At 36.4% G+C, this 21,188-nt stretch overlaps 2 protein-coding genes across 2 annotated transcripts; one reads left to right on the top strand and one right to left on the bottom strand.

The window, feature by feature from the left end:
- The first annotated feature begins 6,297 nt into the window (after window positions 1-6,297).
- On the top strand, window positions 6,298-10,112 carry LOC132644924 (pentatricopeptide repeat-containing protein At1g02370, mitochondrial). The gene is made up of 2 exons (XM_060361590.1): window positions 6,298-6,833; window positions 8,748-10,112. Exons 1-2 carry the CDS (start codon window positions 6,528-6,530, stop codon window positions 9,978-9,980), a joined length of 1,539 nt encoding a protein of 512 aa, XP_060217573.1. The 5' UTR covers window positions 6,298-6,527; the 3' UTR covers window positions 9,981-10,112.
- Window positions 10,113-11,600: 1,488 nt separating this feature from the next.
- Window positions 11,601-19,582, bottom strand: LOC132644923 (uncharacterized). The gene is made up of 8 exons (XM_060361589.1): window positions 19,157-19,582; window positions 18,242-18,309; window positions 17,504-17,570; window positions 17,214-17,371; window positions 17,039-17,109; window positions 14,497-14,562; window positions 12,402-12,502; window positions 11,601-12,156 (listed from the first exon to the last, which is right to left on the bottom strand). The coding sequence occupies exons 1-8, from the start codon at window positions 19,415-19,417 to the stop codon at window positions 11,860-11,862; spliced, it is 1,089 nt and encodes a 362-aa protein (XP_060217572.1). The 5' UTR covers window positions 19,418-19,582; the 3' UTR covers window positions 11,601-11,859.
- Window positions 19,583-21,188: the final 1,606 nt, after the last annotated feature.

The following is a 21,188-nucleotide window of genomic DNA, read 5'->3' as shown; positions in this document are numbered from 1 at the left end:
GGAGTACCTGCGCGACATGAAACGCAGCCCCCCAAAGAACCGGGGGTCAGTACGGAATATGTACTGAGTATGTAAGACATAGAATACAGAAAGCAGAACCATAATCGAAACAAACAGTACCAAGGGTGAGCATATTATCCAGATTACCAAATTACTTACTTCTCAGACACAGATCATACAGATCAATACCGACCATACAGACCGACACAGACCGTACCGACCAATACAGATCATACAGACCGTACCAATCATACAGAGCGTAACAAAATCATACAGAGCATACAGAATGCCGACATACTTACTTTCCAGACACAGATCGCACATACCGATACCAGATGTCAGAAGGAGTGTGGCACGTACAGAACGCACAGATAAGGTCATACGTCAGACGGAGTACAGAACGTACTGAATACTCAGATGATGTCATATATCGGACGGTATACAGAACGTACAGATTACTCAGATAATATCATATATCAGACGGAATACAGAACATACAGATTACTCAGATGATGTCATATATCGGACGGAATACAGAACGTACAGATGATGTCATATATCGGACGGAATGCAGAACATACAGAATACTCAGATGATGTCAGAACATACAGAATACTCAGAATCGTATGTCACATATGCGTATAACAGAACCCGGCCCTGTGATAAGGGACGCGGTAAACAGAATCATCATATATCAAATTCATGTATCATATATGCATATATCAGAACCCGACCCTCCAGTGAGGGGTGCGGTAACAGAGCCCGACCCTCTAGTACGGGACGCGGTGAACAGACAGATCATATGCCATCCTGGCCACCACCCCATATCATCATACCATATAACAGAGCCCGGCCCGCCTATGAGGGACGCGGTGAACAATGCAGAGGAATGCGCACAATAACAGAACCTGGCCCGGGACGCAGTGAATCATATCGTAGCGGACACACGAGGACATAACAGAACCTGACCCGGGACGCAGTGAAAGATACATTGAGTCATGCACGAGCAGAGTCGTGAGAAACCACATGCATAGGAATCAAGACTCAACAGACCAGTATACTTACCGATACCTGGGGGCTCGGAACAGATTTCAGGTCAATCCAACGTAGTATGAGAAAGTTACGTGCGTTCGAAGTACAAAACGCTGTATAAGCGTTTCAGAAGCCTTTTTCGGGGAATCAGAGTCATAGTCATATCAGACACCTTCAGATGTCCTTACGAATCAGATCAAATAGAGATTTTGGAACCATACTTACGTATAAGAAAAATTTAGACGTCTTAATACAGAAACCTCTTCGAACATTTCAGAGCAATCCGAGATCGTATACGGAAGTCAGGGACATTAAATCTTACAGAAGTTCTCGAACCAGGATAAACATATCAGAATGCTCTTATCAGGATACTGATTTCGGAATTCTCATATCAGGATACTTATATCGGAATACTTATATCAGCATACTTACATCAAAATACTTATATCAAAATACTCATATCGACACACTTATATCAGAAGACTGATATCAAAATGCTTATATCAAGACACTTATATCAAAATACTTATATCAGAATACTTATATCAAAATACGTATATCAAAATACTTGTACCAAAATACTTATATCAAGGGATGAACTAGGATCACAAACTCAGGTCAAGAAGTGAATTAGAATCATAATCAGACTCAGCATCACAAAACAGAGTTACCCTAAGGCAGCATATCACATTATACCTTACTTGGCTCTAGGACATGCCAAAGAAAGAAAGGGTAAGCCTTACATACCTGTGCCGCGACCAACTAGTTACGCTTGTGCATCCAATTTGTTTGCCTACATGCAAGAGAGTTCATCCATTCATTAGTTCCTTCGTCAAGTACTTGCCTCACCCTTTCAATACATTCATTTATATTCTGCCGAAATTTCGACAGCATCTCCCCTGTAAATGTACCAACCCCGAGAATATGGCTCGGCCCAATTCAACAATAACCCAACCAACAACCAAGCTATGGCATCAATAATCAATTCAAGAATACATTCTAACATTAAACGCTCTTTTTACATAATCCGACAACATTCACAATATTCCAACTAATATCAACGTTTATGCATTCGATTACTAATCCAAGACCATTCAAACAATATTCACGAATGCTTTAAACAATTGACACAATTTTTCAAACAACCCAACAATGCACCATGGAACCCGAAATCTTCCAACTTCCATAGGAACCATCACAACACATTTCTTTCTTCAAACTTCACAAACTACACCAACAAACCACACTTTAACAACATTATTATCATGATTACAAGAAACTACATTTAATTCAAATTGGCTTCCAAAAACAGCCCGCAACAATTACGACACCATCTTAGATCATTAAGCTCTCATTTACATCACATAATCCACAACACAACGACCCAAACATACTAAATAAAATTAGTTCATTCTTTGACATACAAAACAGTCCATTTTCGGCCATCCCTTCAACACACACATTCCATAATTTTCATCCATTTTTTGTACATCACAACAACACATAATCATGCTAAATACACTTAATTCATCATTTCTACACACCACACACACACACACGGCTACACACACTAATCTCAACTCCAACTTGAATCATCAAGTTCTCATTTTCATCATAGGATACTTATCAACAACAATCATATTACCATATAAAAATTATTCCATTTTTTTTCCTACACAACATGTACACACACGGCCTAGCCTCCAACATGCATGTTTTCATGCTTCTCTTCCATTTCCACATACCACAACATACACAAACCATTTATAACATATAAGAGAGGATTAATTCTTACCTTTTCCTCCCAACTTCTTTACTCAACCAAAGTGCGGAAAACAATGAAACGGATGGCCTATCTTCCGAAACAATTATACCACGTTGTAGAGGACCCATTGAATTAGTAGGAATACCACAAGAAAATAATTTTAGGAGCAAAATTTCAAGGGGCAAAAATTGGAGAGCTTGGCCGAAATGGCCATGGTTGTGGCTCCCCTTCTTTCTTTGTTTCCTTTTTCTTGAAAATTCTAGAATTAAAATGAAAATTTTGTCTTCCTTTCAAGACTTAATCATATATATATATGTAAGCTCCCAACATGTGAGGGGCACATGCCCCTCTCTAGAGGTTTCTTTCATTTTTTTTCCATTTTTTTTTTGGATTTTCCTTTAAAGTTGGTCAAAGAAGACCATTTGTCTTCTTAAGCAAGTTTTGACCCCTTCTTCTCTTTAATTCACAAATAGCCCTTATAGTTAATAAAATTTGGACATGCACCATGCATGTCACACGGCCAACATGGCCATTTCATGAACTTTTTGGACCTTGCAAAATTCCCATTTTGCCCCTATTCTTTCCGCAATATTTCCATAGGCCATTTTGCGAATTTCTCTTATTGTCATTAGCTTCTCACAATATTTCCATACTAATAACAGTCATAAATAATATTTATAACAACTTGTGCATTAATATAATTTTAAAATTGGTTTCGCCCTTAACTTCCCACGACGACTCTGAATTATCCAAACGTACAAAATACGGGCTATAACACGCATGTGGTAATGAATCCATCATTATTGATTTAATGAGATACTTTGGAAATTACATGAATATTGTTTGATTTTTTAATATGGGATGCACTTTTTTTTTTTGACATTGTTTGTTTTTTTAATATGGGATTCACTTTTTATTTTTATTTTTTATATTGCTTGATTTTGTAAATATGGGGTCCACTTTTTTTCCCGTGAGTTTGGAGATGGCGGGTTCCACTTTTTTTATTTTTAATATTGGTTGGTGTTTAGTATGGGGCCCACACTTTTTTTTTTATGGAAGACGGACGACGAAGCATCTATATAGTTAAAAAATCAGTTTTGATTTAGTCGCTGAGTGTATTGCTTTGGCCTAAACCCATCAATCGGTCCGGTTTTACGGGTTCAAACCGGTAACCGGACCGGTAAAATTGGAACCAGAACCGGTTAACCGTATATTACTTACCAGTCCAGTTTTGATTTTTTTGAAAACAGAACCGGTTAAATCGGAACCGGACCGGTTAAACCGGTGTTTTTTTTTTTTTTAGTATAGCCGTTGGGCTGTCTGTTATTGGACCGTTGGCAACGGTCCATTTGCAAAAATGGCCGTTGCCAAACGGCCATAAACTCATTTTTTGCCCCCCCAACCCCCCAAACTTTTTTTGTAACACTTTAACCCATCCCCCACCCCAATATAAATCCTTCTTCATTTTCATTTTAATCCACACCAATTCCCTCTTCTCTTTCTCTCAAATTTCAATCTCTCAATTATAGTTACTTTGCAACAATTAGCCACTTTAAATTTCTCTCAAATAAATATTATAAAATCTTATTATAGTTTCAATTATTAATTTTGTAATTATGGAGTTAGTGATTTTGCAACAATCCGAAGTAGCTTTGGTGGATTTGCAATTCTAGCCGCCTTCACTTTGTTGGAAATTAATCCGACAATTTGGTACCTTCGTTCCAACTCTATCTTTATTTTTCACAATTTAATTATAGCAATTTAATTTGTTGTAATTTATTTTCTTGTGATTTATTTGACTGTGATTTAAATTAATTCTATTTAATAATGACAAAGAAATTTAGACGTGGTGCCGGTAGTAGTAGTGGTATTGTTAGGGGTGGGCTTAATGAGGAAACATTTATGGAAGAAACACCTAATTTAGGTATTGATGTTGGTGGAAATAAAATATATGGCTCATTGAGCTTTCTTCTATTTACTTATGTTCATATTTTTACTTATATTAAGTTAGGAATATACCTAAAATATACTAAGAATATAATTTTCTGCTTCAAAATTATTTCTTTCCTGATTGAGTGATCAATGCTGGTACGTCGATGCAAATGTTAGTAAAATATAGAAAGCAAACGATTTCGATTGCTACATAGGAATAAATATTTGTTCTCACTTCTTTTTGCGTGGTTCTCAACTTCGTAATGGGAGGTATTTTAGGCTTGTATTTTTTGTAAAGCCTCGCTAGTCTAATCCGTCTAGGTTTTGTCTCTAGAGCATTAGAGCAGAGGCCACGGTTTTGACTTTTTGGATCTGATGAATAACGTAAATTTGCAAATGTGATTCCATCAGATACAGATCTGTAAATAGAGCGTGCAGTGCAAAAGGTTGGTCAAAAGGGAAGAAAATGAAACAAAGGATAAGAGGACAACGTATATATGACTATGAGGACACGGTAAAACCAAAAGCCATCTGAGCTCGGGGCATCCCTATTGACTAAGCTTCTAAAATTAATTTATTTTGAAAAGTTTTTTTTTTTTTGAAAAATGTTTCTTTAAAGAGTAGTTTTTGTGAAAAGCAGTTTGTGTTTGACTAATTTAATTTAAAAAACATTTTTGAGCAGCAATTAGCGTTTGACCAAGCTTTTAAAAAATGCTTTTAAGTGTGTTTTTCTCAAAAGTGTTTTTAAAAAAGTGTTTTTGGAAAAAAGCTACTTTTTTTTAGTTTCTGAAAAACTGTTTCTGCTACTTTCCAAAAATACTTATTTCTCCTAAAAGCATGGCCAAACACCTCATTTTGTTTTAAAAATAAATACTTTTTAAAAAAAAAAAATATTTTAAAAAAAAAATAAACTTGACCAAACATGTTATAAGAATGTACAACTTTTGTTTTTCTATTTTCCAGAAGGTGTAGGTCTGACACTTGTATGAAGTACACTATGACATCACATTTCAGTTTTAGAGCCCGTTTGGTTTGACTTATAAGTTGCTTATAAGCTGTTTTCAGTTTTTTTAAGTGTTTGACTGATCAGCTTAGAGTCATTTTGTGCTTAAAATAAACTCAAAAAAATAATTGAGCCCATTTGACTTAGCTTATCTAAAGCAGCTTATAAGCTGAAAACAGCTTATAAGCAAAAAAAAATAAGTTAAACTACCCCAACTTATTTTTTTAGCTTATAAGCTATTTTCAGCTTATAAGCATAAGCCCATCCAAACAGGCTCTTAGTACTAGCCGTATCCGTATATGTTAGTACATGGTTCGGTTATGAATACAGGGGCGTAAGTATCAGGTACAAGTACTTACTGCTTTTTCTTAATTAGTGGGGGCATTTTGAAGAAGTAAAACAAAGTACTTAACCATCTAAAATAAATTAGAGAAAATAATAATCACTCTTAAAAAGCACTAACTATCATTTTTCGTGAGTTTTTTACCTGAATTATTAGGTGTGCGAGTGTTCTATCTAAATCACCACCAACCATATATCAAAACAGATCTTAACTAATAATTGTTCTCATTTAGGTGTGTTTTTGTCAAATTAGATACTAGTTTAACTCACACCCAAAGGCTAACTCAAAAAGAGAGAATTGCCCAACCGAGCTTAGAGTTTTCGTCCGTTAACGATGTGTTATAGTTTTTGATCATTAAATCATTTTAATTTGAAGAGAAAAAACGATTTTTGGTCATCTAAAAAGACATATGGGCCCTTTATTATCGTGGATGACTTTCCCTCTTAACAACAATGGTAAACCCTATTAAAAACCGTGCCAAGGATTCTACTCATGTGAAGTGGAGTTATAGTTATCGGGCCAAAATGATGCGGAAATTAACCGGAGTGAACCCGAGAAGACTATGTAGCATGGCGGCGGAGCAGAGTGGAAGAGAGTCGAGGCTGTACCGGAGATTATCAGCTTTAGGAGCCACAAAAGGGTCAGTTACTGAAACAATAAATGAATACATGAGAGAAGGCAGAGTTGTCAAGAAGTATGAACTTGAAAAATGCGTCAAGGAGCTCCGTAAATATAAAAGATACCAACATGCCCTTGAGGTTTAATCTCCTTCATTATTATCTCTCCAAGTTTTACTGTATTGTGTTTTTGATAAACAAACTTCTTTTTTAGCCTGCTTAGAGATTTGACTTATCAGTGTAAGGAAAGGAAAAATGTGAGATACAGGAATAATGTTTTAGGGAACCCTTAGATATTTGCTACTCCATCCATTTCCAAATTAAATGTCTTACTTCCCTCTTTTGTGTGTCCCAAAAAGAGGGCTCTCTTTCTACATTTTAGTAAGTTAGACAATTCAAATATCCTACTCCCTTTGTTCACTTTTACTTATCCACTATGGACTTTGCACGTACCTTAAGAAATAATAAATGAAGTAGATACTCATATTAATTGGTGTATAGTCTTAATGATTTGGAATTAGTAATTAATGCTAAGGGTAAAACAAGAAAAATAAATTATTTTTCTCTTGATATGCGAAAGTGGACAAGTAAAAGTGAAAATCTATTTTTAGAATAGTGGACAAGTAAAAGTGAACGGAGGGAGTATATGACAAGTTTATAACAAAAAGATTCAAATGACATTTTACTACGTGTCACACATCTTTAATTTAGGAGCACAAGATTCAAAAGTCTCTTTATTTCTTAAATTTCGTGCTTAGTCAAACTAAGACACTTAAATTGGGACAGAGAGAGTAATAGAATGAAATGAGCTGGTAAAATGGAATGTACTCACTCCGTTCACTTTTACTTGTCCACTATTCCCTTTATAGGTTTTCATTTTTACTTGTCAATTTTCACATATCAAGGTAAGAAAAAAGAAAAAAAATCTTGTTTTACCCTTAGCATTTATTACTCATTTCAGATCATTTTCCCACCTCCAATACAATTTTACACCATTTAATAGGGGTATGGTGGTAAAATACTTATCTTAATCCTTGTTTCTTAAACAGCATAAAAAGCCAAAACGTAACAAGTAAAAGTGAACGGAGGGAGTATATACTTATATAGCTGATCCTACTAATCCATACGGTGCTTGCCAGACTTGTGGAGTATAGGGACTAATATATTTAGTATTAGAGTCAAATGAGTCCAAATGGAGTAGAATGGATATTAGATGGTTAATATAGCAGACTCTAACTAATTCGGGATTGAGGTGTAGATAATTTATTGCTAGTTTGGGAATTGGAACATTCAGTGGTGGAGCCAGAATTTTTACTAAGGGGTTCAAAAATATAAAGAAGTAAAGACACGAAGAAGCTAAAGGGGTTCAACATATACTATATATACATAAAAAAATAATTTAAACCTTGTATATACAGTGTAATTTTTCGCCGAAGGGGTTCATAGCCTAGCTCCGCCCCTGGAACATTAAGTTTAGAATGACAATCTTTAGGGTATGGTGAAAAGAGAATGCTTGGTAAGGACAATGGTCGGCTATTGAAAGAGAACAGGCCAAACTTCGGCTATTGAAGTTCTTGATTGCATTTAAGAAATAAGAGTATACTGGCTCATTATTTCTTCTCCATTCCTTTTCCTTTCTGAAGAGCCACTACACAGGGCACGTTTTCAGTCTTAACCAGTTTCTGTGTAAGGTATAAAAATATCAAGAAGCAACAAGCTTGTCTTAAGACACAAATTGTTTGCAGGTATTGGAATGAATGCCCTAAATATAGTGGGAGGTTTATGTAAGATTCTTATAGTCGAACCAAAATAGTTCGGGATAACTGATAAGGCATAGTTGATTGTTGTATTATAACGAGCTGGTTAGATCTTTGGAGTTATGCTCCAGAGAGGAGATTTTTTTTACCTGCTGCAATTGCATTATATTTATTTATCAACTGTTTGCAAGAAATATGTTTGTGCAGACATTGTTTAGTTACGCCCTCCAGGTGGAGTATATCCAAAATTGAAATAATTTTGGATATCATGAGCTGATATTCCAATGTATTGATGCAGATAATGGAGTGGATGGAGAAAAGAGGTATAAACTTGTCGTTTGGTGACTATGGAGTACGATTAGATCTCATAGCAAAGGTTCAAGGAATAGCTGCAGCTGAAAAATACTTTGGTAGCCTATCACCATCCATGCAGAATCAAAGCACTTATGGAGCACTCTTGAATTGCTACTGTGTTGAAAAAATGACAGACAAGGCGTTGTCCCTCTTTGAGAAAATGGATCAATTGAATTTCACATCTAAATCATTGGGCTTCAACAATCTTATGTCGTTATATATGAGACTAGGGCAACCAGAAAAAGTGCCCCCCTTGGTACAGGAAATGAAGAACAGAAAGGTTTCACTATGCACGTTTTCGTATAATATCTTGATGAATAGCTATTCTTGTTTAGATGATATAGAAGGAGTTGAAAGAGTCTTCGAGGAGATAAAGCAGGAGAATGCAAAGGAGTGCGATTGGACCACATATAGTAACTTGGCTGTTGCCTATGTTAAGGCTGGGCTTCACGAAAAAGCTGTGTTAGCTCTAAAGAAGCTTGAGGAAGAGATGGATCCTCGTAATCGTGAGGCTTACCACTATTTGATTAGTTTGCATGCCAGAATATCTAATTTAGGTGAGGTTTATCGTATTTGGGATTCTCTAAAGCGTTTCTTGGAGAAAACCAATTCTACTTATCTTGTCATGCTTCAGTCCTTTAGTAAGCTTAATGATATAAATGGTTTAGAGAAATGCTATGAGGAATGGGAATCAAACTGCTCTACTTATGATATGAGGCTGGCAAATAATGTCATTGGTGCTTATCTGAGGCATGACATGTTAAACGACGCGGAGAAAGTCTTTCATTGTGCTTTGAAAAGATCACAAGGACCTTTCTTCTTGGCTCAGGAAATGTTCATGCTTTTCTATTTGAGGAAGCGTCAAATTGATCATGCTCGGCTGTGCATGGAAGCAATTGCCTCTCAGCTAAAGGAAAATAAATGGCGACCAAAAAACGAAACCATAAATAAGTTTCTCGAGTATTTTGTAGAAGAGAGAGATGTTGATGGTGCTGAGGAGTTCTACAAGTTTCTGAAGAAGGTGAATTGCCTTAATAGTGATGTCTATAGTTCATTGCTTCGGACTTACGTAGCTGCCAACAGAACACCAGACGATATGATGCTGAGAATTAAGGAAGATGGAATTGAAATGAGTTGCGAGCTTGAGGAATTGCTTAAAAGTGTTTGTCCTGGATAACTAAAAGGATCTAACCATATGGTTTTGTTTCTTTTCCATCTTCTTTTTGTGTAGATATGTGCTCTCTATCTTTAAAGAAGTATATTAAGGAGTCCAAGACCTTTTGACAAATATACTATGGTAATTCTTTCATTCCGCTTTTTTCATATTCTTTTCTTCTGCTCAGACTTGGATATCTTCCTTATACCTGTCTTACTAGCAGCCTCTCTGAGCTTGACATGTGACTTAAACGTTGTCTTAGCAACGTTTGTGTCTTTCATGCCTTTAAGCAGGCAATATTTGCTCTTTCCTTCTCAAAAAAAAAGTATTTGCTCTTACTTAACTGTTAAATATCCTTCACTCGCTGGCAGTTTCAACCCTTTAATTCTCCACCTTCTTTTCAAGATTCATGCATTACCATTTTAGTGTAATGATTCGGAGTTTTTAGATTTTTCCCATCTGTTTAAGCTTTGGGGAATAGAGTTACTCGGTAGCTGTTTTCCTGGGCTGGCGGCAGGTAGTATGTAGGTCGTGGAATTAGCTGAGGTGCGTTTGCTAATCTGAACACCATGATTATTAAAAAAAGGTTCATGCAATGACATTGTAATATGATAATAGTAAAACTTTTGCACCTGGTATCTGCTCCAAGCCGTTTTGCATGGATTTTGGTTAGCCTTTGTTTGGGTTTTTTCCTGCTGATAAGATCCACCGGGAACACGTCAATGCAGGCAGCTTTCTCCCTGCTTGGTGGCATTTAGTATTTCAAGTTTAAGTTCTGATGATGTAAAAGATTATACAGAAAATCAGTCGTAGTGAAAACTTTTATGCATAGCTTCCCAAGGAGATGAAAAGATGTACCTGCACTACTGAAACTTACAAAAAAATAACTTACCATAATCAGGTCAATTATAAGGTAATTACTAATTACAGGTAACTTTAGTTTTCCTAAACAATGATCGCTAACGTGATAAAATAGTTACCCACTATAATATGCTACACTACTTAATTGTGTAAAAATAATTTTATACTATTAATGTGTACAACTTTAATCCATTTTTTTTCTCCTTGGTCGCATCTCTACAAACTGATGCATTTTTCATATCATACACCTTTTCAATACCCAGTGAACAGGCTAGATATTCTTCTCTACACAATGGCGATTTGATAATCTTCTTTTTCTTTTAACTTTTTCTCCATTTTGTTGCATGTCATGAGAACGAGAACTAGATTTTCTGATAATACATACTAATAGTTAGAAAGATCCCGAAATTTTGAAATAAATAATGGATTACTATGGCTTTTTGCTGAAAAATGGAGAAATTGAACCGCCGATTAAAAGATTTAATCCTTATTTTCCTGCAATACAGGTGCCTAATCTCATAAACCGTAATAAGAACAGCTCTGCAATTATTAATTTGAGTCAGAACTTTGATAATGTTTAGGAGAAGTGGCTGTAGAGGAATATTAATATCCAAGATGATATTAAATAACCGGGAAAAAACTCTGGAAAATGGCAAGAAAACTATATAAACGGAGTTTTCACATTTTTAAATGTGTATACCTTTTTGCAAAGATACATGATAACATTTAGAAACTAATCACGTATAAAGAAGGCAATTCAAAAAGAGAGGGAACTTTAAGTGCTTAGGAAAAAACTCAGATTATATATAGGATCAACTGTTGTTGAGCAACAGTAGAAATTAGAGCATATATAAGAATGAACTTCGGACATCACTACAAAAGCTAAGAAGCTTGTCTCACCATGAATTCCAATTGTAAGTGTAAAATAAAGAATCTTGGAAAAAGAAAGCACACGTATTACTACCTAGTTGACTAGTTATAGGAAGAAAATAGTTGCAAATTGTTTTTTTCCCCCATCTGCAGGAACTTGCCCCCAGTTTTAAAGATCGTTCATCGGTGTAAAAGGGATGTTGTTCTTGGTTCTTGAGACTCTATGCCCAACAAAGATGGATATACAAAAAGCCACTACTGAAATGAGAAGAGAGAATGCTGTAGCAGCATCCCAAGGACTTCTCTGTGGCACCTTGGTCAGCTCAGAACTATCTGGCAAGATATCCAACTGTATCCACTCGCAGCTAATTGAAAAGTGACCAGACCCGTGCCACGGTTTTCCATCCACAGGGTACCAAAATGCCACAGACATTTCACTTGTTTTGCCAATTGTGAACTGAGCATCCTGTAAAAAAAATCCATGCCCCCCAAAATCAATCAACTACATCTCAGTTGATATTAAAGGGCTGGTTTGGCAGACAGAAGGGAAACGGTGTTTGACAACAGTTGTCTTCTTGGAAGTTAAAGTTGTGCAAATAACAAATGCATGTAAACAGAAAGAACAAACTACTCTGAAGTCTACTGCCAGAGGGAATATCAACTGCAACAGCATCACCATCAATTACAAAAGTCGAATTAGCACTTTGTTACCTGTTGAAGGCGGTCCATTGTTCTCAGCGGCCTCGAAAATTCAAAATTATATGCACCGGATTGGTTGCTGGACGAATATGGGCTGTCATCCTTAACAAAACCTGTTTCAATTTTAAGTATTAGGTGTTGGGATAAACGTAGTAAAAGGCAAGAGCTTTAAGGCACAATAATAACTAACAACAATCAAAATTTACTAACATAGGGTTCCTAGCATAATTTGCTTGACAAGTCGACAGCTTCCGCAATGGGAAGCCACAGTGGTCCAACATAGAGGTATAGAACACAACCAAGGACACTGCCTGCAATACAATATTATATTCCTCTAATTTCTTTCTCTGATAAATAAGAGATTTTCATGACTGGAAACATCAGTCTGGCGTATGTACAACGTTAAAGATATAAAATTCAGTGCCTAATGCTAAATCTTAGGTAACTGAGGAAGTCCAATAAAGATAAAATATTTTTCCTCTGTTCTCCTCATTCCAAATACTGCCTTTCAAAAACTGGATACTGTACAACAACTGTGAGTTTCTGGACATCATTACCGTTGGAACCTTCGAGAACCTCTTATTTTCTAGATTAGTGTAGTCATGGTCCTCACGGAGACCAAAGTTGGAAAGAGCATTCTATCTCAGTGGAATCTAAACTAGTTTCCTTGGGTATGGCATAGAGATCTCTACTGATTACAGCAAATAATTTTTCCTGTCATCCAGCTATACTATTTTTGAATGCAGAAAAGTTGTAACGAGTCTCTCTCTTATCCTTGGATTAGCATGAATGAGGACAAAAGAACTTTACTAAGACTTTCATGCCTTAACTGGTAAACTATTCCAAGATAAGTGCACGTGGTAGGAGCTCAAAAAGAATCTAATGGACGATAACGCCTGAGAAGGTTTAGTCATTGTCTATGTAGATTTGTAAGTTTGACACTGTTTGACGCTGCGATGATTGAAGGTGTAAAAAGGAACAAGATGGACTATCTTACATCACATATGATTTGGCAAAGCACACCTCACTCTTACTGATGTTTCCCAGTTGACTCACAGCACATGATGCCCAGCAGTTTCAGTAATCCAGTCCCCAGCTTCTATCTAATAGTTAGGTTTTTTTTGTTTCCCAATTTATCATCTTCTGCACTGAGGCCCTAAAATATTTGCAAATCAACTTTTTTTTTTTTGATCAAGAAATCCATCTGGGCCAACTCTTAGGACCAACTGCAGCCCTTGAAACTCGGCGATAATAAACCTTCCCCACTACCCTTACGAGCTTAGTTCTCATGACGCAGGGCTTGAACCTGTGACTTAAGTCACAAGTCCCTCAACCTTTTCCGCTTGAACTAAGCACTGGGGATGCAAATCAGCGTTTTTGATAGTAGATCTATGGTGATAAAAGTATATGTTGAGATGAATATTAGTAATTGTCTTCAAAGTTAGTTCCCTCGAACTCCTCCGCAGTACTATCAATTAATCAATTACTATCCCCCAATCCAAAATAAGTTGGGGCTGATTACATGCCAGAGATTTCATCTTCGAAAGGAAATACATTTCAAAATGGTGCATACAAAGGACATTAAAACATTCCACACAAGCCTTAGCTGGCATCATTTCAAAGTCACAAAGAGGTGTCTGGCGGTTCAGTTGAGAAGCTGGAAAGAGAGAAGGTTGTGCAACAGAAGAAGAGGATGACTTTATATGGTCAATTTCTTAGATCAATGACATCAAACAGCCAATTGAATCGCAGAAAGTCAGTGAAACTGGCTTATAACTTTTGGTCTTTTAAGACTGTTATCTGAAGTGGAGTGGTTATATTTTACTGTTCACTCAAAACAATCTGTTTATAAACCCTTCTGTGCTTCAGGTTAAAAAGTAACTATTTGTTCTGTTCTACGAGCCCATTTGTTTTTGCACTTCCAACCACTACTGTTTCACAACTGTTCTATTAAGCTTCCTAACATATTTATGCCACATGCTATAGGCTAGATATGAAAGTACCTTATTTCTTCCTAATTTTATTTTACTACAGAGGAACAAATAAAATATACACAAGTGAGAGAAGGACAAAATCTTCAGGGATTAGAAGCCATATCGTTGTTTACCTGAGTGAGTCAAGCTACTGTGCCACCATGTTCCTTTCCAATCATTCTGAGCACTAGTATCATTTGCTGTTATACAAGGAGAAATCAATAAGCAGACCAGCGGGAAAAAGAATTTTTTTTTTGGTTGAAACATAAGCAATATAATTCGGCAGTTTGGATACTAAAATGGCATCTCCAAGCCAAGAGATCAGCTAATTGACAAAGTCCTACCAAGAAAATAAAAGAACAAACGACATATCCTGCATCTAGAAAACAGACAGACCTCACTTTCCACCAGATTTTACTCGTGTTGACACATGAATCACAACTGCTACAATATTTAGCAGTCAAAGTGAGAACCAATTAACCATAACGATCAATGTGTGACAGCAGAACCCACCATGTTTGACTTAGATGTATATATACCTAAAACACATCTTGTTTAGCAAAGGCAAAAGACATAAATTGACCCTTAAACTTGTCCCCAAAAGTCATTTTCACACTTAAACTATCCAGGCGACCCATTACACACCTAATATATTTCAAAGTGATATTTTTTACCCCTGATGCACATAAAACCAGTTGCATTAGGGGAGAGTGTACACACTCTCTCGCCACATCAACGCCACATCAGTGCCACGTCGGAAATCCTCTAATTTTTATTTTTTGTTTATCCTTTTAGGTTTTTTTTTTCTTTTCTCTTTCTTCTTCTGTCTCCCCTTCTCTCTTTTCGCTTTCCTGCTACCAGATGTAACTCCCACGCCGACCATCTCCGCTATTTTTTCCCTCACCAACGCCATTCTTTTTTTTTTTTTTTTTTTGTAAATACGTTTAATTAATGGGTTGTTTATAATACATAACAAACGAAAGGTCAAATTCTGTCTTATACAAATTAAATTATACGAACCACCATTGTTTCCGACGAGCTTCCATTTTTTCCGATCTTCTTCATTTTTCCATTCCGCACAATCTTACACAACAAATTTGGATCTCAACCCAAAATACACCTGCTCATTCGATTCGAACAACATAGTTTTTCTCATCTTTTCTTTTCCGAGAAAAGCCATGAAAACCATACGAGCTTGTCCGGAGGAAAAGGAACAAGCTCGATTTGAAGGAAAGTAAGAATTAGGTGCGAAATAAAATCTAGTGTCAAACTCAGATTGCCATTGTTTCTACGTCAATAACACGCAGATTAATTGGATTTTCGAACACGAGAGACATTGTGTTCTTAATTCCTCAGTAGCTTACCAACTTATCTCATATTACATTCCTAATTAGAAAAAAAAATTCAAACATCAATTGGCTAGTCAAGACTATGAACGTAAGGGTGAATTGTGTGTTTATGGGTCACTGTTTTCAATGCTTGAACTTTGATAATGTTAAGAATTCAACTTTAAGAAAGATGGGATAGAAGTTGGTAGTTATATGTTACCCGGGGTGGCAATGGAGGTGGCGATGACAGTATATAAATGGAGAAGTGAAGGCTGTGTCCATGGCAGAGAACTGCCATTCACGGGAGAAGAAAAGAAAGAAGAAAGAGAAGAAAAGTTAAAAGTTTTTCTATTATTTAAAAATTATTTTTTATTTTAATTTTGACTTCACTTGCCTATTTTTGAATTATAATTTTTGTTTTTGCCACATCAGCTTCTAGGGGGTAAAAAATATCACTTTGAAATAAATTAGGTGTGTACTGAGTCACCAGGATAGTTTAAGAGTGAAAATGACTTTTGGGGACAAGTTTAAGAATCAATTTATGTCTTTTGCCTTTAGCAAAAACATATCTTCTATAGCACTAGAATTTAACCATCAAAGGGACAACCATGAACATTCTTTTTGTATATCCCTCAAGATGAAATTTCCCTCAGTACAGGAGAATTATCTTCCATCCCAGTCAATTTTACTCAGACACATTTTGCACGTTGTTGAGAATAATGACCCTGTCAAAATTTGCAACCTTATTTCCTCATGGAAAGTAGATCCAGTGACACTCAGTGGAAGGACCAATATATACACTGTTTGGCAGCAGTTCCTTTAAAATGTAGGGGGTGGGGTGGCAGAGTTCAATGCAAAATTAGTTAAAGAATGATACAAGACACAAATCCAATACAAACAGAAAGACACACAATTGCGAAATAAATAAATAAAAAACCAGAGGTGTTGATAAACAAAAGGCATGTCTTAATCCTAGCAATACAAGATCTATATCTTAATCCAAGTCAAAATGGTTTGCGAGCTATTGCACAGGAGCTGGGTTTACCCTATGCGCACCCGAAGGGTAGCGGCTGCGGGTTCCCATGTCATAAAAAAAAAAAAAAAACAATTAGGCAATTAGCTAATATGCATTTCACAACTTCCTTGCTACTTGACGAGCCTTTTACAGTTCTATGTTCATTTCTGTGTCTCAATACAATAGAATGCAACTAAACCAGTATCAACACTACTGATTGAAAAAAAAGAAACTATTAACTATACTATCCACTATCCAGTTATACAGATGTGAGACAAAGACTGAAGCCTCTCAAGGAAAAAATGTACTTAGAAACAAAAACCCAAATCATACCTGAGGGACCAAAGCCATCTAAATAACGGCAGTGTGGGTTCCAACCATATAGATCAACCAAATGACCAAACCTGTCCTAGTGTGCCAACAGAAATGAATCAGTACTTCTTTACTAATTTAATGGCACAAAATTTGTTGTGAAGTGCTACAAAGTGTGCAGAACCAGTTGGTTTACCTGTCACCCCCATTTCCCTCACTGTTGTCTACCAGGTTCCCTCCATAGAGTCTTCCAGGAATTGCCGCCTTTCCTATTGAGAAATGCATAAGGTCAACTTCATGGCCCTTGCATGACTTGTTCGTGCAAGTATCAGGTCCTTCTTCACATCCTCCCATCTTGAAATAATGAAGTAGAACAACTTGTCAGACGTTATTCCATTAGCAGTTCATAGCATTTAACATGAAGAAGTGGGATAAAGAAAGGGAAGAAGAAAAAGAGGGGAGGGAATAGATACTGAAGCCACTTACTCTATGATAAGATGCATTTTCACCAATTTGGAACATAAAAGCAACTGATGCAGTCTTGTTACTGAATCTGAAGTGAGCAATAAAAATGTGAGAATTAAGGGTCTCAAACAAGGAAAAAGATGTCAGACATTGTTTGAGAAGCAACAACTAAATATCGCAAACATTCCTACAGTAAAATTAACTGCATAGATGATGGTGAAGAAGAAGGCACGAAAGCACAAATGGGCTTTTGTTATTCAAGTCAAAACTCAAACCTTTACCCAACTAACGTGGGTTCTCATAAATGATCAAACAGCTAATATTTTAGATCAGCATAGGCATATTAAATAACTGGATGACATGGAAATACAGTCTCTTCCCCAAATTACTGTTACTCTTTCAGTCTGACCAAATTTATTTGATCTTACTACTTAATTGAAGAGTCTCCACCTCTAAGCTAATCAATCAATCAATTGACCAATCAACTACCCATCAAATCCCAAACTCCACCTATGCGAGCTTCACATTACCATTCCCATGTCCGGATAAAGGAGGATGTTGCGAGTTAATGGCTGGCGTAAAGTAAGTCATAAAATCAAGAATTTACCTCTAAACTAACGCTCCTTTAGATTTCAAAAAAATTAAACTTGACATTTCTTTGAATATCTACCTATATCCTTCCTTTTCCTAATTAAGCAGGAAATACAAATTGTCATAAAGCATGAAGGTCTCTTCTCCTAACGTTTGAAAAATCCATACCCTTCAGAATATGTGTAATCCCCGTCGACTTGCAACATGAAGAAAACCTCTTTGCCATCATGTGACGCCTGCAAAAGAACAAAAGAATCTTATGCTCAAACTCTTCCCAGTAATTAAAATCGATCAATTAATCAACTATGCTTCAATCAGAAGCTCGTTGGGTCAGCCGTATCAATCAATTCTAACTTTCCCGCTTTATTCAGGTCTCATTTCAACAAAAATCCAACCCGTTTGGCCATAAAAATTATTCACTTTATTTGAAAATCAGTGCTTGACCATGAAATTCCAAATTCAACTTGAAGTTGTATTTCAAATTTGGGAAACAGCTTATAGCATGTTTCTCAACTCACTTTTTCAAACATGAATATTGTACCTACTGCAAAAAGTATTAATCAAACACAAATCTTCAACCCTGACTCTATAAATTCCTAATAAAGTGAAAAATATTTGGAATCTATAGCCTAACGCCTACTAAAGCACAAACAAAAAGAAAAAAAGAATCATCTTTTGTTCCGCAATGAGTTGTAACAAGAATCTAAAATCCGAAACTAACTACTGGTGGCTGTTAGGGTCACTGGTGACCACTCCATTTTTTTTTTTTTTATGGTTAAACCCCGCTCCTGTGCAATAGCCCACAAATCACACAGGAGAGTTAACCGCACTAGGCAAACCCGTGCAACGAGCTCGACCCGGAAGGCAAATCCCTTACTATCGTAGACAGGAAGTTTCGAACCTGAGACATCAATTGTGAAAGTCTCATGCTCAACCAACTGAGCCACCTTGCGGGTAACAATCCACTATATTCAGGCCTAATTCACGAAGGATAATTTCGACAAGAATCTAAAACTACAAAAGAAAGAACAAAAACTTGGGTCTTTTTTCCCCACAATGAGTATGTTATTGAGTAACAAGTACCTTGACCGTCATTTTCCCACCATGATATGCCTCATCGGCATGTGGGTCTAAAGCAGGTAAAAGTGAAAATGCAGAACCATCAATATCTTTCCAATCATCAACTTGCCCATCAAGGGTGATTCTTCCTGGATTGAACTTGGCTTGAAGATGGATTTCGGTGTTGGAATCGCAGTGCCAGTCAGCTGCTTCGTGGTGTGAATTTAGAGTTCCAGTTTGAGCAAAGATCAAGATCGTAACAAGTGCAAAAACTCTTCCTAACATCTTGGAACAAAACAATATCAACAGTGGTGAATCGTGGTATTCACCCAACCGTATGTACGCTACTAATTTAATTGTTCAATAGCACAAAAGTATATTTGAAACCTAAATCAAAAGTCTAGAGAAAATATACAGAGTCAAACGTCTCTCCGGTCAGAATATTTTTGTGGCTACTATACAATATTTAAATAATATTTTACTGTTATAGATAAAAAAAAAATGTATGAAATTTAATTTTTCATTTTAAATTGATAATTCATAAGCTTAATAACACTTTTAACATTAAGTATTTATTAAATATCTTGAGATAAATTTTTTCATCTATTCAGTATTTATATCAACCCAATAAAGGTGATATATGACTTTTATCGCTTAAACATGATAATTATACATGAACTTTTTTCATTATTTTGTGCATTGCAATATTTGTCATCTTTGAATTACTCATAGCATGTTTCGTCTCAGTTTTTAGAAAATTAAAAGTGTTTATTTAAGGAAGTTGAGGTCTTTGATCAATCTTTTACCCCTGTTTGGATGGTGGTTTCTCGTGGTTCATTAATGTATGGTTTTTTAGGAAATTATGTTTGTTTCCATTGTTCTTAAAATTATGTGGTATAGTGTTGTAAACCTGTGATTCATTCCATGGTTATATAATCATGAAAAGTCCCAATTTTTGAAATCACGGATTTGGTGATTTTTCTGTGGTTACGTATTTCATTTCTCCATTATACCCTCCACCCTCCACCATCCACCTCACCCCCACTCTACCACTCACCCCCACCTCCACGCCTGCCCCACGCTACCACTCACCCCCACCCACCCCCCTCCACTCACCCTAACCCCACCCCCACCCCCACCCTACCACCCACCCCCACCCCCACCTCTAACTACCCCATTCCTCTGCCACCTACCCCCACCACCCCTCACCACCGCCCAACCCCACCCCACAACAACTCACCCCCACCCTCATCCCACACTACCCACCCTACCCACTACCCCTCACCACTACCCAACCCCAACCCCACAACCACTCACCCCCACCCTACTACCCACTACCCCCACTCTCATCTCACAATCACCTACCTCACATCACCCACCCTCCCCCACCCATTACCTACTTATTTTTTAAAGTTCCTATTTTATTCTTTACCTGAGTTTTATTAATATATATAAATTATTTCTAATTAAGAGTTAAGGATATTTTAGTAAACTTACAAGTTATTATACAGTACTATACAGTCAAACCAAACAATACAAATGTTATTAAACCACAACAAACGATACAGTCTATCCAAACATTGTATTCATTAATACAGTACAATACAATACAATACAACACCATACTGTACCATACCATACTGTACATTAATGAACCACGGGAAACAACCATCCAAACAGAGGGTTATAAAACACTTCCGACGAAAAATACTTTTCAAAAAACACTTCTGACAAAAAATACCTTTCAAGATAAATATATTTTATTTTTTTTGTAAATTTGATTAAACAATCTATTAAATTATTGAAGTTGGATAAGTGTAAGGGAAACTTTTTTAGAAATAATTCTCGATTATCAAGATAAACATGAAACTTTTGCATATCAGCGTGGAAAACAAACAACAAAAAACAGTAAGTTAATTAGGTTATAGGTATCCTACATATATATATATATATACACACACACAGAGAACAGAATTGGTTCTAGAATTTCAGCAAGACGAGTGCACTAATATGTATATATCGAAGACAGGAAGGGAATAAGTCGCAAAAACCAGAT

This window comes from Lycium barbarum, chromosome 6 (genome assembly GCF_019175385.1).
Source record: "Lycium barbarum isolate Lr01 chromosome 6, ASM1917538v2, whole genome shotgun sequence".
Taxonomy (NCBI): domain Eukaryota; kingdom Viridiplantae; phylum Streptophyta; class Magnoliopsida; order Solanales; family Solanaceae; genus Lycium; species Lycium barbarum.
The sequence above is the reverse complement of the archived record's forward strand: the minus strand, read 5'-3'. Positions and strand labels throughout refer to the sequence as shown.